Here is an 18,761-nt window from a genome sequence, read left to right on the forward strand (position 1 = left end):
TGAGGGCCTTTCCCTTAAGAACAGAACAAGACAAGGATGTCCACTCTCACCACTTCAATTTAACATAGTACTGGAGGTACTAGATAGAGCAATCAGGAAAAAGAAATAAAGGGAATCCAGATTGGAAAAGATGAAGTCAAATTTTCCATATTTGCAGGTGACATGATACTATATACAGAAAAACATAAGGACTATCAAAAAACTCCTAGAGCTGATTAATAACTTCAGTAACATAGCAGGATACAAAATAAATGCCCCCAAATCAGTTGCATTTGTATATTCAAATAATGAACTAACAGAAAGAGAAATAAAGTAAGCCCATTTACAATTGTCATGAAAAAAATAAAATACCAAGGGATCAATTTAATCAAGGAAGTGAAAGACATGTATAATGAGAACTACAAACCACTTCTGAAAGAAATTAAAGAAGATAGTAAAAGATAGAAAGATATTCCATGCTCTTGGATTGGAAGAATTAACATTGTGAAAATGTCTATACTACCCAAAGCAATCTACAGATTCAATGCAATCCCCACCAAAATACCAATGTCATTCTTCACAGAAATGGAAAAAACAATCCTAACTTTCCTATGGAAGAACAAAAGACCCCGAATAGCCAAAGTAATCCTGAGCAAAAAAAAAAAAAAGCCAGAGGCATAACACTACCTGACTTCCAATCATAATACAAAGCTATAGTAACCAAAACAGCATGGTACTGGTATAAAAATAGACATTCAGACCAGTGGAGTAGAATTGAGAACCCAGAAATTACCCCTCAAGTTTACAGTTATCTGATATTGGACAAAGGCATCAAAAATCTACATTGGGGAAAAGACTGCCTCTTCAACAAGCGGTGCTGCAAAAACTGGATATCCATATGCAGAAGAATGAATATCCATATGCACCTCTCATCACATACTAAAATCAACTCAAAATGAATTAAAGATTTAAGTATAAGACCTGAAACTGTAACATTACTAAGGGAAAATACAGGTGAAACACTTCAGCAACTAGGTCTGGGCACAGGCTTTATGAACACGAGCCCAAAAGCACGAGCAGTCAAAGAGAAAATAAACAAATGGGACTATATCAAACTAAAAAGTTTCTGCACAGCAAAGGAAACAATCAACGGAGTGAAACGATAACCTACAGAGAGGGAGAAAAGGAGTGAAACGATAACCTACAGAGAGGGAGAAAATTTTTGCTAACTATGAATCTGACAAGGGATTAATATCTATAATATACAAGGAACTCAAGCAATTATACAGTAAAAAAACAAATACCCCAGTTAAAAAATGGGCAAAGGAGTTGAATAGACATTTTTCAAAGGAAGACATACAAATGGCCAAAAGATACATGAAAAAATGCTCAAGATCACTAGTCATAAGGGAAATGGAAATTAAAACTACACTGAGATACCACCTCACTCCAGTTAGACTGGCTATAATCAAAAAGACAGTGAATAACAAATGCTGGTGAGGGTGTGGAGAGAAGGGAACGCGCCTGCACTGTTGGTGGGACAGTAAATTAGTACAACCACTATGGAAAACAGTATGGAGGTTTCTCAAACAACTACAGATACATCTTCCATATGATCCAGCAATCCCACTTCTGGGTATATACCCAAAGGAATGGAAACCATCATGTTGAAGGGATACCTGCACTCCCATGTTTATCACAGCCCTGTTCACAGTAGCCAAGATATGGAACCAACCTAAATGTCCATTGATGGATGAGTGGATAAGGAAACTGATATATATACACTATGGAATACTACTTTGCCATAAAAAAGAATGAAATTCTCCCATTTGCAACAACATGTATGAGCCCAGAGAAACTTATGCTGAATGAAATAAGCAAAGAGCAGAGGGATAAATACCGCATGTGCTCACTCATATGTGGGAGCTAAGAGAGAAAGAAGGAAGGAAAGAAAGACCTCAGTGGTGCATTAGACTTGCAGAAGGAGAGAACATTCCTTGGGCTACAAAGTGGAGTAGGGGGGAAAGGGGGAGGGAGAGGGAGGTTGGGGACAATTGGGTGGGGGACACGGGGTACAAATGCAATTTGTGGTAAAGGGGTATGCCACCAATATAAATCGGGCCATCACATCATGGGCACAAGGGGTGACAATCAGCTTTGTATCTCATGAATATTTATAACCAACATAAATAAATAAACAAATACAGCATTCATAGGTAGGAGTTATTTCAAAATTATAAGTTTAGTTCAGTGTGAGTAAACCTAGAGAAGTTAAAAGAGATACTCCACCTGAATCTCTTGAAAAATGGTAAAAAGGCACTTTTCTCAAGCAACACATTTTGCAAGCTAGAAACAACAGTACACAATAAAGAACAGCTATCAGAAACAAAACATATAGTCATGCAATGATAGTTGCTTAATGATAGGGGTACAGTCTGAGAAATACACCATTTGGCAATTTTGTTGTTGTGGAAATATCATAGAGTGTACTTACACAAAGCCAGATGGTACGGCCTACTACACAGCTAGGCTACATGGTACAGCCTATTGCTCTAACCACCGTCGTATATGCAGTCTGTTATTGAACAAAATGCCATATATATATGGGGCAGATACTGGAGGCATTACCACCCAAGCTAGAAATAAGAAAATCACACCCATCATCATTGCTATTATTCGACACTGTTCTGGAGGCTCTAACCAATATAGTAAAATAGAATTTTTAAAAAAGGAAAAATAAAATTATAATTATTACTTAGCTTTATGATTAAGTATCTAAAAAATCCCAAGGAAGGGAATACTTATTCTATTTTATGGAATAACACGTTGCCTGATTAGAATCACAATAAAGACAAATGTGATCTTTAAATAAAAATAAAATTAAAAACTAAAATAAATAAATAAATGATCCCAAGGAAGCCACCAAAAAGCTACTAACTAATAAGACAGTTCTAATCAGCTCCAATATAGATATAGCAAAGCTAGGGCTGTTAGCTCAGTTGGTTAGAGCACAGCCTTGGTCAAGGGTTCGGATCCCCATACCAGTGTGAGGGGTTGGCAAACTCTTTCCATAAAGGTCAGATAGTAAATATTTTATGCTTTGTGGGCCATACAGCCTCTGCAGCAACTATTAAAGTCTGCCATTATAGTGCAAAAGGAGCCACTGACTACACATGAATGAATGAATGCAGCTGTGTTGCAACAAATCTTTATTTACAAAAACAGGCAGTTCACTGGATTCGGCCCACCAGCCATAGTTAGCTGACCCCTAATTTATACCATAAAAAACAGTTAATGGGGAAAAGCTATCATTTAAAGCAGCAAGAAAATATATATAGATCAAGAAATAAACTTTTTAAAGGACAACTTGGCTATAGCCATCAGAAATGAAATTGGGAGTAGTCTTTCAACCCAATAATTCCATTTCTGGGAATTTATTCTAAGGATACATTTAGATAAGGACACAAAGATGTATATACGAGGATGTCTATTACAGTGTTATTTATAATAAGAAAAGTTATCTACTGACATAATCTATGTCTGTGAGGAATGCATAGTTTTTAAAAACAGGTTATAGAGTAGATTGCATAATATCAGCTAATTTTTAATAAATAAAGATATGCATATGAGGGTACACACATGGGCCTGCACATGTAACAAACCTGGAAAGAAATATACCCAATTGCTTATTAGCAGTTATTTCTAGGGGTAGATTTATGGGCAACTTTCTTTCTACTTTTTGCTCTTTTTTATTCTCCCAACAGAACTTGGAAAAACAACTTTTTTGGGGGGAGGGGGGGGCAGCTGCCCACTATAGGAATCGAACCCTGGACCTTGGTGTTATCAGCACCACACGCTCTAACCAACTGAGCTAACCAGCCAATCCTAAAATTTTTCATTTTTAAAAGAAAGCCAACAAACAAAAAATCCCTGTGCTGGACAATTTACTCTCATTTCTATGAATTTTGCAGGAGCCTGTATACAGTTTCCTCCTCAAAAAAACACAGTACTGATTTTAATTTTTACATTAAGACATCCCTGGAAAGTTATTTAAATTATTGTAACTGTTTCACATCCTGAAGATAGAAATATTTTCGTTATAACTAATGTAAAAGGAATATCTATCTGGAAATCTATTTTTCTTATCCTTCAGTGATATTTCTGTGTGCACGATTGTGCATGTGTATGTATGCACGTGTGTGCATACGTCTATATGTTGAGGAAGAAAAGCCAGAGAAGGGAAATAGGAAATGGACAAGAATGGTAGATGAAGGACCAACATGAATTAATATCCTACAGGGAAATAAGTATTCATACACTCATTCCTCAAGGTCTTATTTATGAGAATCTCACTGGTTGGATTAGGAGAAAACCCTGACATTCTTGCAAATTCTCACTCCTAATTTACCAACACTAAGTTTGAGCCCCCTAATAGAAATTATAAAACCCATGTGATTTATATCTAATTGTGAAATTTAAGCACATTCCTCCTTACAATTGTCAATAGGCATCTAGTTAATTATCTTGCCAAGAGTTTTACTTGTTATAAAGTATATATAAATTGATACCTACTTAAGTTTCTTGTACTTAAAATCTTGAGAAAATAGAGATGAGGGAAAAAAAGAAAAATGACAATTCTTACAACTTCTCAGAAAAAATATTACTAAATGCAATTCACATGATATAACCCACAGTTGTCAAAAAGAGAAAAAAAAATGCTATTTTTGCCTTTTCAAAATATTTACCTTATCTGGCTTTAAAATCTTCCTACTTCCCTCCTGAAGTGGCTTTCTCCAATAACTTAGCATAAAAATTAGAACCAATGCAAACACAGCATCCTCCAGTAGTAGGCATTTCCAACTTTGCAGGGGGCGGTATGTGCAAGCACATGTGAGCGTGTATGTATGCACATGTGAGCATGTGTGTGTGAGCCTGTCACTGCTATAGAGGCCATGAGAGACAGTGAGTCTCCCTAGAGCTGACTTGGAAGTTAACAGAAACAATATGCGAACCACAAGGTCATCCAGAGTTCTCAAAAGTGATGTCAAAAGATGATGAGGTGTTAAGTACATTTTGAGAGACGTGAAAAGCCAAGACACAATGAGCGAGAAATAAAGTTTACTCTGAACACAACTGACAAATAAGGATATTGATATAACTTTCATTAACTATTCCTTTGCTCCCAGTCTCAATCAAATGCTGCTTATCCTTCAGCAGTAGAACTTACTATTAACAAATGTGAATGTAATGACCTACATTAGGATTTCGTTAAGATCTGACTGGAATTCCACAAACTTTCAATCTTCCATTTTAAAAATTCTTAGAAATGAATTTAGTATAGTTAAAAAGTGGTTAAGCTTTAATTGGTAGTTTCTATTGTCATTTCAGAATGCCAAGGAAATATGGGCCGGCCCGGTGGCGCACTGCTACAGTGCGCCGCTTGGGAGCACGGCGGCACTCCCGCCAAGGGTTCGGATCCCACATACAGACCGGTTCCCGCTCACTGGCTGAGCGAGGTGTGGGAGCAACACCGAGGGTTGCGATCCCGTGGCCGGACACGAAAAAAGACAAAAAAAAAGGAAAAAAAAAAAATCCCCAGAATGCCAAGGAAATACGACCTGTTGGATTTCTGCATTCATGAAGTTAACAACATTTTAGGCATTACATCTTCTAATTTTAATTTTTTTTCTGATATTGGAAGATAATGTGTACACTATGTTTAGTAGTGGAAAATGCTGTTTATTTGTCTCTATGCCTAACTGATCAACCATTCTAATAATGTTATCTAAAATTCAAAACAAAAAAGTGAGCAGTCCTGCTAAATCCCAAACATTTTTTCTTGTCAAATAAACATTTTTCTCTGTAAAGTACATCACCAAACCCCAATAGAAACTTACCCTTCAACTTGAGGTCAACATTATGTCTCAGCCAAGGATAAACCCCATAGCTTGGCATATCTTCAGGAATTGGATTATTGTTTATCCAGCCATCACAAGCAAACCGGAAGAAATTATCACAAGGATCCACAGACAGATTTACTTTACTCAAGATTGCAGCAGCTATTTAAAAAGAAAATCATAGGATTAATGACAAGCACTGAAGGTTGTGTCCTGTTCTTTTCCAAATTAAACAACAATTTTATATCAACCAGTTCCCAGGCCTTGGCTTTTACATTTGCCCTCAAGTGACTCTGAACAAACTTCACTATATGGAATGACTGCATTCAGAGTGAGTGGGTAAAAGTTTGCTGGTATTATTGGTATTGGTTTTTGCAGAACCGTCCCCAACATCTGTGGAGCATGGGACAAGAATACAAATGTAGTGTGGTAGATTGTTCACAAATATAAGTGTGGCTCTTTCTTCCATCCCACTCACCCTTCTGCAAAGCGACTTTGCTACTCTTCCCATCAAACAGTAGGGTCTATTTCCCCTCCCTTGAATCTGGTCTGGCTTTGTCACTTGCTTTGACCCATAGAAATGGCAGAAGTGAATTTCAAAGCTAAGCCTTTTTGTGAGTTTCAAAGCTAAGCCTTAAGAGGCCTTGCACCTTCCACGTTAACTCCCTTCAAATGGAGCCCCAAGACTGCTCTTTGAAGAAGCCTCCTGGAGGACGAGAGGCCACATGGAGAAGAACCAAGCCAGCACCAACTGCCAGACGTGGGACTGAGGCCATCATGGACAGTCTAGCCAAGGTGACCCTCCAGCTAAATGCAGCTGCATGAATGAGCCTCGGCAATATCAGCTGAGAAACTGTCCGCCAAACCCACAGAAGCATGAAAAATATTAAATCATTCTTGTTTCAGGCCTCTAAGGTTTGGGTTGGTTTGTTTCACAGCAAAGGCTAACAGAAACAGAAGCCAACACGTCATCTATCTAAATATTTAAAAGATATAAAAAGATATATTTACAATATACCTTCATAAAGACTTAGAAGGCCAAGTTTGGATTCTAGAGCCCTTTGACAGCTTTCAGAGCAATGAAACCCTGAAAGAGATGCACACAGGCCCTGGAAGGAAGCTTGGGGCCATCTGGTAGGAAATTCTGGGATGTAGAAGGAGAGGGCTGCCAACATGCCCCACAGACTCCTTGACTGAGAGGCACGGCCCAAGGAGGTGTTCTAAAGAGGGATGTTCTAAAAGAGGGGCCCAGGTCTAAGGGCAGAACTGACTACTTGTGTAAGTTAACAGAAAGACACAACAGACTGATCTATCATTGATTTACTCTTCCATAAGCCCACATGCAATTACATATAGAAGACATTCCACAGGTAGGAAATTTGTGCTTAAATATGCATCCATGAGCTTTAAAAGAAAATCTTTCATTACAAAACGAGAAGGTTCCAAAATTCCTAATATTGAACTCCAACTCTCTTCCAACTGCCATACAATTGCTGGCTACTACTCTAGCACAAAGATATGCACCAACTGATTAAAAAAAAAAAAGCAGCCAGTATTTTAATGACATTGGAAAGATGACATTCTGGGCAAGTTTCATACTTTAATTAATGCCAGAATACATTTCTGTTTGAAGTATTGAAAACCCAATGAATTTTCAGCTAAATATGAATGAATTGCCCCCAAAAAGTAAAATCTGCATAAATTTAGATATGCATCTTACAGTATGGTTACATGTATGGTTCCTCCAGGTTTAAAAATAAGGTTAGATATTCTCTAGCCCAGACTTTCTATGAAAATTTCAAACAGCTTTTTGTCCTCAATGAAGTAATATACAATGTACATCCTAATTTCTATAGGACTTCAAAATCCCCACCATTTTCAAGCCTCCCCCTCAAAAAAACTAGCAAAAAATTGGTTTAGAAGTTTGATAAATTCCAAATTGGCTGAATATTTTTGTTTTTCAGAATGAATTCAGTTGCCTCTAATTACATTTTTACTTAATGCTACTATTTTATCACTAATATGCAAATATGCTCATAAGCTAGGATGTACAAAATCTTCTTTTCAGTTTGTATTTCTAGTTACTTGGTCTGTGCAGCCACGGAATGAATCTGCTATGTGACACCTCAGGGACATGGATCACACAAATCTCAGCCCCACACAAGATTTACAGTCACACAGGGGAGCCCTCACCAGCATTTTTACTCACATAAGCGCATTGTTTTCTGGCCTCCTTCCCAAACTCCCCCTGCCCCCAATCCTCAAATGTATCCTCGCCATCTCCTCAGTATTCTTGCAGGTACCCAGAGAAACTGCAAGATCAGCTCTGACCTCAGCCCTGATGCAAAAGTGGGGGAATACATCACTCACACTGAATTTGGAAACGATCCCGCTGAGCGAGAAAACCGCAGCTTCAGCCTCGCAATTCATCATTCACGATTCACAGCAGGGCACAGGACTGCCTTTCTGCAGGGGAACTGTGACTTCAAATTGCAAGGGATCATAGTTGTCAAGACACCAGAACTCTTTTCCCCCTACTCAGCTCCATGGAGAAAACCCAGAGAGTCTTGTTTTAATGAAAGAAATATGATGATGAAGGAAACCTGTGAAAGCCCAGGCTGGGTACTCACTCAGGTCATAAGTCTGATTGTTACACAGTCTCCAGCTAGTGTTTATGTGGTAGAGGTGGAGGCATCCCCTCCACACCATATACCATCCTGAGTTTTGAGGTTTAATCAGGGCTCAAAGGAGAGGGTAATACAATTTATAATAATAGTAATCACTAACATTGAACATCTCCTCTGTGCCAAGATTTATGCTAAGCCCTTTGCAAGCAAAATAACATCATCACAAACTCTCTTGAGTCAGACCACTTGGATTTGAATGGTAGAAACACCATGAAATAGCTATGTAACCTTAGGAAGGTTACTTAACCTCTCTGTGTCTTAGTTTCCCCGTCTGTAAAATGGGGACAATGATAGCACCCCATAGGACGCCAAAGTATAGATCGTTGAATAACTTGAGAGTATGTTTTTTCCTCAGGGCACCAAAAGAGTGAAGGTAAATGCTAACGCAGAAATTGTGGTTCCTTGTTAGTTTAATTTTTATTGACTCCTATAGTTGTAGAGGCAAAAATAATGCATGAATTTCTCAAGAGTGCTATTAGTTACCAGCTTTCCAAATACAACCCATGACTATCAAAACACTGCCCAAGGTCTGAAATCATTAATAGAACCTTGACAGTGCTCAGCATTGATCTTCACATAAGAAGCATAGACTTTCTTTAGGACATTTTCTCTTTTGTCTTCCCTTAGCCCTGATCCAAATTCATCACTTTCAACCACATACATTAGGATCCACTCAAATTAGAAAAATATAATTTTTTATCCAAGTAAGAATTAATAAATTTAGAATAAAGAATTTTTTTAAACAGCACCCCATAGGATGCCATCCAAATTAAATGAGTAAATAGATGTAAAGTTTTGGGCACATTGCCATGTAAATATGCTTGCCACATAAAATACAGGATACCCAGTGAAATCTGAATTTCAGATAAATAGCCAATTTTTAGAATAAGTATGTACCAAATATTGTGTGACATACTTATAACAACAAAAAAGTGGTCATTACATATCTGCAATTCAGATTTAACTGAGCATCCTGTATATATGTATGTATTTAGCTAAATCTGGGAACTATACATATTAACACCTGCTATTATAATTTCACAAACACTGATCTGAAACTCTCAGGCTAGATATGTTTCAGAGCTCACAGATTTTCAGATTTTGGAAAAGAAACAGTGTGTATAACCACCGATTATATAACACCTCAGCAATGTCTAGAGTGGCCCCCTGAAGCAAGCACATTAATATGTCTATAGGGAAACATGTGCATATTCTCATCAGTGGGATAAATCAAGGCTAAAACAGACTCACATGAGTTAAAATCAGGTTCTCCATCAAAGGAAGTGAGATCAGGTCTGGTCTTGCCAACTGAGTTTGGGGTTAAGGATCCTGTGGACCTGGATTACTACCACCACCATTATTATTTTCTTTTACCCTCACAACTAGTAACATAAGGGCTGAGCCCGTGGCGCACTCGGGAGAGTGCGGCGCTGGGAGCGCAGCAGCACTCCCGCCGCAGGTTCAGATCCTATATAGGGATGGCCAGTGCGCTCACAGCGCTCACTGGTTGAGCATGGTGTGGCCAGTCTCAAAAAGGACCAAAAAAAAAAAAAAAACCAACTAGTAACATAAGTAAAAACTGTTGTTCCCATTTTACAGATGGTGAAACTGAGGCTTAGGATGGTTATGTATTTAGCCAAGGATCACATGGTTTGCGAGTAGCCAGACAGTGATTCAAACCTTATCCACTATCATTAGCATGCCTTTTCCTTGCTTCTTTGTACAGCTCTTATTTTGAAAGAGGGATTAAAATAAGAGGACACAGAGAAGGAAAGGAGAATTATGGAGAGGAGGTATCTCAGAAATGGTTGGAACCTACTCAGAAATGGGCCAGAAGACAATCGAGCACTTCCATCTTCTGAACTATGTGCACCCACGCATGCGTGCCTCCTGTTTCAGGCCCTGGCTTGCCCACAATTCTCCTACAATGTGTACTCAACAGCTGTTTCACAGACCCCTGATCACAGAGGTTCGTGTTACACTAAAGAGTATCCTTGGTGAGCCTTTCACTACAGAAAGAGCAAAATCAGTACTTTTTTTTCAACATTAGAAAACCATTTGCCAATGTGAAAATTAAAAACAGGACAGCAAAGTAAAGCAGAACATACTAGCTGGCAGAAGACAACATCATCAAATGTCAGTCTGTTTCACTTTTGTATTATGATTTGTAATAAATATACAAAACTCATGAAATAAGTGGCCCTCCATACAAAAAGTTGTCTAAACTCAAATTAAAAATTTGAGTTCACAAATTTCAATTTTGCACACCTGCAAGAACCCTACCACAGCAAAAGCAGCAGGTGACATGAAATCTAAAACCTGTCCTCTGACAGTCAACCTGGCCCCTCATCCTATTTCAGAACATCTTTTCTCCACTGGAGAAAATCCCATGTCATTTGCTCAAGCTACGAACAGGAAAGAGCCTGGGAATTCCCAAATCATTCCAGAAGAGATCACCCTTCCAGGGATGATATCAAGAAGCTGAAATGGTTGTGTAGTCACTAGACTCTAGCAGGTCTAGTGTTATGAAAAAAGAACAAAGGACCAGGGCCAAAGAGAGTTGCATGGCATAGCCCCATGGCACCAGGGAAAAAGATGGGGAGGAGCCAGACATGGACTTGAAGCCCAGCTCTGCAGCGAACTCAGGATGTGACCCTGGGCAAGTTATTTAGCCTCTAAAAGCCCACATTTCCTCATCTGTAAGTGGAGCTGGTGATAGCACCAACTTCATGGGGGTCCTTAAGAAGATTTTATGACATGGTGCATGTAGGTCATTTAACACATTGCCTGGTTTAAAAATATATGTATTGATTACTTAAGAATGGGACAAAAAAAGAATTCAAACAACATAATTGTCTAACCCATTACCTTTGTGTAAGCCCTCAGAGTTTATGAGCTCTTTCACCTAAGTCTGTCTCATCTCAATAAATGCCACCACCCAACCACTGCCAAAAATCTAATCACCCTTTGTAGAAAAAGTATAGGAAAATGGTCAGGGCCTCTCAGATGTTCAGAATCTTACCAAGCATTTGATGTAAATATGCACGTGCGCCCAGGTGTTCCTTGGTTATTGTCTAATGTTATTGCGCATGTGTGCCCAGGTGTCCTGGGCTATGGACTTAAGTATAAAGGATAAATAGCTCTAATCTAGGGGGTCCCCCTCCCAGAGGTCCCCCTTCCGGGATGCCCCCCGGGGAGGCCACTACTGCTGCTGGAGGCTGTTGGTGCCAGTGCCCCTGAGGTGTCCTGAGAAGCCGCCACCGCTGCTGCTTCTGCTGCTGTCAGCTGCTACTGCTAAGGACTGAGCTTGTGTCATCTGCCCATGGCTCCTAGGATCTTTCCCAATTACCTAGTGTGCACCTGCATGTGAGGGGTCTAGTGACACAGTCTGTACAATGGGTTTGAAGGGTCTGAACCCTAGCCCATTGCTTTGGCTTTAGTTATGAATAGCCTTAACCATACAATTAGCCTAGCAATGGTTGTAACCCAACACCTGGCATAGTCTGTAGTTTGACACCCTTTATTCTCTACTTTTTCTCACAGCCCATATCTAATCTTTCACCAAGCCACCTATCTTCTAAACTGCCTACATTCTCCCTCTCCATCTCTCGAATTCAAGACAGCATGACTTCTCACCTGGCTTATTGAAATAACCTCCTGCCTGAGCAACCTTCTTCCATTCTTGCTGCCTACGGTCTCTTCTCCACCCAAAAAGATTCTCCCTAATCTTGCTCTCTACAGAGAGATCTTTTTAAATGCTCATAAGATGTAATCTCTCATTCTTAAAACCCTCCAGAGGCTTTTGAGCACACTTGAGAAAAACCCAAACTCACTAGCACCCGAGCCCCCCCTGACCCCAGCGAGCTTCTCCCTTCCTTGAGTCCAACAAGCTCGTTCCTGTATAGGACCCTTGTCCCAGCTGTTCCCCCCACCCGGAATACCCCACCTCAATCTTTACACAGGAGTTCCCTTCTCATCATTCAGGATCAACTTCATGTCCTCAGATTTTTCAATCTAGCCACCCTGTCACTTGCTATCACATTACTCTATTTTAATATCTTCTATATAACATGTACCACTGGCTGATGTTTTGCTTGTGCACTGACTGCCTTGTGTGTTTGTTGATTGTCTTTCTTCCCCTACCTGGTTCATTATATTCCCAAATCCCAACTCAGTGTCTGGCATGAAATAAATATTTGGTGAATTAATTCATTAGTCACTTAAGGCCAAGGGGAAAGTGAAAGGGCTACGTGTTTAACTTGTCCTATGACTTTCCCTTTGGAAAATGCACTTAGTGCCCCTGCTCACTTAAAGAATAGGGGTGGGGGGCTGGAATCTAGGCCCTAACGGATTTATGGGGGAATCTAGTAGCTGTAGCAAGACTTGAGGCAACTTTAAGCACTCATCTTGACTCTGGGGTATCCACTGATACATGGCCTGGTCTCAAGAGAAGTTTGACTTGCAATGCGGAATAGAAGGATCCAAAGGGATCCCAGGTGACGATGGAAGCATGGATTTACAAAGGATCTCTGCTAAAAGGCAGGCAGGTCAGACCCACCGGCCAGAGATACACAAGGTAAATAGGAACCTATAGCCAGCTGAGCCACAGGAAGGTTGACGGTCTCTGCCTGCAGGTCTCAAGAGAGGCCTTTCAGCCTTCCAAGCCGCATCCTCATTTCCTTATAACGATGCTTGGAATACCACACAGCTGTTTCTTGCAAGGAAAAAAAAAACAGGAAACCTAAGCTCCACTATCACACCGGATCTTGAAAGTAAACTTAAAATTTCTTCAGAATTAGCTTTCGTAGTTGGTAAACCTCAAGCAAACAGAATACTAAAAATACCACCTGTTTTCTCTTCCACTCCCCAAGGTACCATAATTATAAGTTGGCACAGGATGGAAAAGTGACTTACCAGCTTCGATGCATTCCGGCTTCAGGCAATACTCCTGTTTAGCTTGGAGACTTAGGAGACCTTGACTCACTGAAAAAACAGACCAGAATAAATGACTGACTTGTAGCAGACCACCATCGGCTAAACCACCGTCAGGCACACATGCAAGACATCTGTTATCAGTTCATCCTTCTCAGTATTGAAGCGGTATTCAAAAATTCACTTGGCTCAGTGTCACCGAACCAGACTCTAGTCACTAGCTAAGTAACCTTGGGGAGACTCTTGATTGCTCTGAAACTCAGTTCTGTCGTATGACAAACTAATGGGTGAGAGGGAACAACTAGGCTGGGCTCCTGAGGGTGTGGTCCTCAGAGCAGCAGCAGCAGCACCTGGGAGCTTGTTAGAGATGCAGATTCTCAGCCCCTCTCCAGACCTTCTGACTCAGAAACTGTAGGGGCGAGCCCAGCCATCTGTGTTTTCACAAGTCCTGCAGGCGATGCTGATGCATGCTCAAGTGTGAGAACCGCTGGGCGAGACGATCTCTGAAGTCTCTTCCATCTCCGCTTATCTGCATTTTAAGTCTCATACTTTCACTCTTTATAACTACATTCCCATCTTAAAGATGGGAAAATTGAAACTTCTAAACTATGTCATTTGGAGCAAATCCAGAGTGAAAGGAGGAAGCTAGCATGTGTGGAATTGAGAGTTCTGGATCTTATCTAAACCATTCATACAGCTATGGCCAACAGTCATTGTCTGCCCGCCCTTTACCCTTAGGCCCAGCCTAGCTACCAGACATATGCAGCTTTGTGGACCAAGATTCAACTACTTCCAAAAAAAACCCTGCACAATCAAAATAGCTTTTCACCAATGGTTTGATTTCCCCATCTGGCTGGTAACATTATCTAAATGGATTTCTGTGGAAGTACAGAAGGGTGCCCTATTTGTAAACTCCAGGTAGCACCTAGGCGTTAGCAGATGTGAGTCTGAAATTTCAAAAATATTTCTGGCAGCCGAGGAAGTTATGGGACGTCATTATTGCTGTTCTCTGTGAGCAGAAACAAGGAACCATTTGGAGACGTGGCTGTGGGGAGATGGATAGTGGGGGGTGAATGGGGACCAAGGCCTTTCATGGCAGGATCAGAAAGCTTGGCAGTATTTCTACTGGAGATGGAAGACCTGTAGATCACCTGCCAGCGTGGCGATTTTCATTATTTATTAACCCCCGTTCTAAGAGAAGCCTGCTTTTTCTTTGCTCTTTTCTCTGCTGCCATCCTTCGAACAACCTTTTTACCTGTGTTACATTATAGATGCAAGAAAACTGCCTACAGAGTATCTCGGGCCTATTTTTAAGAAAAGAAGTTTCTTAGCATAAAGGTGTGTTTTGATTTCTTTAAAAAGCAAAAAAAGTCAGGTGAAAATATACATAGGCAGCACCAAGATTAGTGTGACATATCCCAATACGCCTGAGTGGTGGAACCATGGGGGGAATTTCTCCACTCGGTTTACTTTTATATGTTTAGCAAATGTTCTTTAATGAGCATGTGTTATTAACATTTAAAAAAAAAGAAGCTAATGAAATGGTTAAAGACTTATTCCTTTCACGAAAAATAATTCTTGACCCAAAATCTCTGAGGAAGCAGAACTAAAATCAGATACAAGGGGTCTTCAAAAAGTTCATGGAAAGATTCGTACTATCTTTTAATTCTATTTTTCCACAAACTTTTGAAGTACCCTCGTATCAGACAGTAAGTAGAAGGAAAGTTTTAAATTTAATCAGTAGGGACACAAATATACCCAGACCCTCAAAGAAGAGCATTACATTCATGGGGGTAGGCAAGTGGGGAGGGGGTTATATTTTGAGATCCTGAGAATAAGGATAAACAAGCCCAGATAATGTGAAGATGTAAGTGAATGAAATAGAGACCAAAAAAAATATTTTTAACATAAAAAATTAAAATGTTACTTTTTACTAGTTAGGAGCTTTAAGAAAAACTTAAATAGCACTTTGGTTTCTATTTTTGATTTCTCTATAACTAGTAGAAATGCCCTCAGAATGCAGTGGAGTCCTCCACAGATCAATAGCATGCGAATGACCATAAAGCAAAAATCAGCAAACTGTGGCCCGTGGGCCAAATCCAACCCACTGCCTGCTCCCGTATGGCCCATGAGCTATAAATGGCTTTTACATTTTTTGATGGTTGGAAAAAATCAAAAGAACAATAATATTTCATGACACGTGAAACTATGAAATTCAAATTTCAGTGTCCATAAATCAAATTTTATTGGCACACAGCCATGCCCACTTCTATACATATTGTCTGTGGCTGCTTTGGTGCTACGACAACAGAGACGAGTGGCCGCAACAGAGACCCTATGGCCCACAGAGCCAAACATATTCACCATCTGGCCCTTCACAGAAAAAGTTTGCTGGTCACTGAATCTGAGAAACACACTGTAGGGAGGAAAAGGAAGAAGAAGAAGAAAGGATACTTGAAAATCACCTGGTTATAGGCATATAGTTACACCTGACATTCTAAATTCTAGGGCTCTAGGTTCTCTGAAACCACCCAAGGCCACTGACAATTACTCTTGCTGTAGAAGTACTAAGGTTTAGAAGAGAGATTATCCCAGAGCCTCAATTACAAAGAAGAGGAGGGATGCTAGAAATTGCAGGCATGTGACTGAACTTGGACGGGCAGAAAAATATACAGTAAAGTCAATCAGGAAGCACCTTAGAGAGAAGAGGACCCTAACTAGAATACTGCCATGAATCACATTGCCTGCAGGAGATTTGCAGACAAGGACTTTGTGAGGTACAGAGTGGAGGTGGGTGACAGAGCCTGGGGCACGAGCGGTGAAGAAGGGAAGGGGGAAGGGAGCGAGTCTGAAATAGTGCAGAAATACTTGACAAAAATAAGTATCCCTGAATGTAAACATCCTAAGAGACATGGTCACCTGAAGCAATGCTTCACAAACTTGCATTTGCAAACAAATCCCCTGGGGATCCTGTGAAAATGCAGATTGTGAATCAGGTTTGGGGTGGAGCAATAGCTCCCAGATAATGCCGATGCTGCCAGTCCACGGACCACACTTTGAGTAGTGAAGGTGTAGGGAGGCCAAGCCCTTAATTTGCCCTTATTCTTTAACACCATTAGAGCTCCTCTTAGAGATTCAAGGTGAGAGCCAGGTACTAGACACACAGGAAAGTTCTCTTTTCTATTTTATGCAGGCCTCCTTATCCATAATAGCATTGCCTGGCTTCATGAATTTTACTTTGCTCTACAAACCTTAGTACTGTTACCAAAGAATCGTTTTCTCTTAAAGAACAAAGATGTGCTGCCACGAGGAATCTTCCAACTAATATGCCATGTCCTCAGAATGTAATCATATGAGTGGAGTTTTGAAAAAGTTTCAAGCCGTGGTAACATCATTAAAAAGAATACCTATTTTACACAAACAATAATCATTTGGATTTTTAAGTTTCAGAGTGTTTGCAAAACCTAACCTTGTAGTCACTGCCCACATAGTATATAGTCCTTTGGCCTGCCCATACAATTTCTCCTCCAGTTTTGAGTTTCAGAAGAGAACACTTGTCTAAACCCCACGTGCTGAGAAATCTCGCAACAGTTTTCAAGAGTCACAAATTCACTTGCAGGAGTAGGGGGTTTAGCTTTACCACAAAGCAATAAGCCCAACTAATTTCCTAAATCTTCAGCCACAGAAACCATGGAGAGATGGTTTGCTCATTTTAGCAGAGTTTTCAACCACACAACGCTAACTCTTTTTAAGTTTAATTACTGGTTTTCCCCTGCCAAAGTAAACATGGCCTCCTGCATCCTGTATGTGCCAAGGAATGTTTCCAGGCTTGCTACATTTCAAAATGCACCTAGAATCTCCTTAGGAAAGGGCTTGTTCCTAGGTAACTTTCAAGCTAACGAAATATAGGTTGTATGAGAAAAATAAGAAAGTAATAGTCAAGTGTTCAGAAAGCCTTAAACTTTAGACCATTCTTCTTTTTCCAAGATATTTGATTCTTTTTCATAGGAATACACTTTACCATCATATGTACTCTCCGGGTACATCATTCTCACCAAGAGTCATTAAAATAATTCAATCACATTACCTTTCAGATCTTGGGAGGAAATCTCTGTTTTCCCTCATATTAATTTTTAAGTCTAATAGAAAGGCAGGGTTAAAATTACATCTCATCAGAGTCACTGGCTTAGAAAGGAATTGAAGAATACCATTAAAGGTACATTTTAAAGGACTGAGTGAATTTTGTGAATTAACTTTCATGATTTGCTCTGGCAAACATTAACAAAAATCTAATGGAAGGAAATTCCAGCATGGTTTTGATCACAAGGTAAAATCCTTCTTCACAAAATAAAGTACCTGACTATGAATTCATAAATACTCATTTTGCTAAATGTAATACATAATTTTTCTTTTTTTTTTTTTTTTTTTTTTTCTAGTGCAACCCAATCCTCCAGCCACTGGAAGCCACTTTAAACCCACTTTGCCTTCTGGACTATACATTTGGTACTTGGGTATATTTATTTAGCCTCCTAAAGAAAAGCCTTTTCTTTCATGTGCATATTTGATAGAAACTAAGGATGACACAAGCAAACAGCCATACACCTGCATGAGGACGCAGTCTGCTAGAATAAAGCACGAGGGAACCTCTCGGCACATGCCCAGGTCCCCCGGCCTCCAGCCTCCAGGGCTCCACTTACCCAGAAAGAGGACTGTGCCCAGCACTAGGGTGCCACCAACAAACACGACCAGGGCAATTCGAGTGACTCTTTTGGCCGTCTTGCCAGTTTCCACGCTGCTCCCTGTTTCTGCTTCCATCAGAAGGGCGGTAGAGAGCACGCGAGAAGAAAGTCACTTTTCGAGGTTTGGTGGCTGGTCTCAAGAGTCTGTCAGGCGTTGACATCCAAGTCTGTCTTGCTCTTCTACTAATAGACAGCTTAAAAATTTCCGTCAGGAAATCTCCCCTCGCCACCCTTTCTCAAATAATTCTTCACAAATGAAATAAAAGAAACCCAAAATATTGGTTGCCTTGGCTTCCCCCCGGACTAGACAAAACAAACAGTGGTTGCTTTATCTTGGTGCTCGCCCTCCGCAAAGTCGCTCTCGACCGATCGCTTGGCAGGCTCCTCTCTCAAGCATTCCGAGTATACATGTTTTACTATGTTGCTGAACAGATGTTTTAGCTATTTAAATGTATAGTCACTTGGGGAGGAAAAACAATGGTCTTTATCAAAACTGGATTCTCGTCAAACTCCCCCAAACCATGATA

The 18,761-nt window shown here is 40.1% G+C and overlaps 1 protein-coding gene across 2 annotated transcripts in view; it reads right to left on the reverse strand.

Moving 5' to 3' along the window:
• Positions 1 to 18,516, reverse strand: part of PHEX (phosphate regulating endopeptidase homolog, X-linked) — a 216,318-nt gene extending 197,802 nt beyond the window's left edge. The window contains exons 1-3 of one of the 2 annotated variants that reach the window (XM_008568394.1): positions 18,193 to 18,516; positions 13,478 to 13,546; positions 5,877 to 6,038 (exon numbers count right to left, since the gene is read on the reverse strand). In XM_008568394.1, coding sequence (XP_008566616.1) covers positions 5,877 to 6,038; positions 13,478 to 13,546; positions 18,193 to 18,310 — 349 coding nt within the window. In that variant the 5' untranslated portion in view covers positions 18,311 to 18,516. The remainder of the gene's footprint in view (positions 1 to 5,876; positions 6,039 to 13,477; positions 13,547 to 18,192) is intronic. The other variant, XM_008568395.1, reaches the window with a different exon arrangement.
• Between the last annotated feature and the right edge of the window lie 245 nt (positions 18,517 to 18,761).

This window comes from Galeopterus variegatus, unplaced genomic scaffold (genome assembly GCF_000696425.1).
Source record: "Galeopterus variegatus unplaced genomic scaffold, G_variegatus-3.0.2 Scaffold406, whole genome shotgun sequence".
Lineage (NCBI taxonomy): Eukaryota > Metazoa > Chordata > Mammalia > Dermoptera > Cynocephalidae > Galeopterus > Galeopterus variegatus.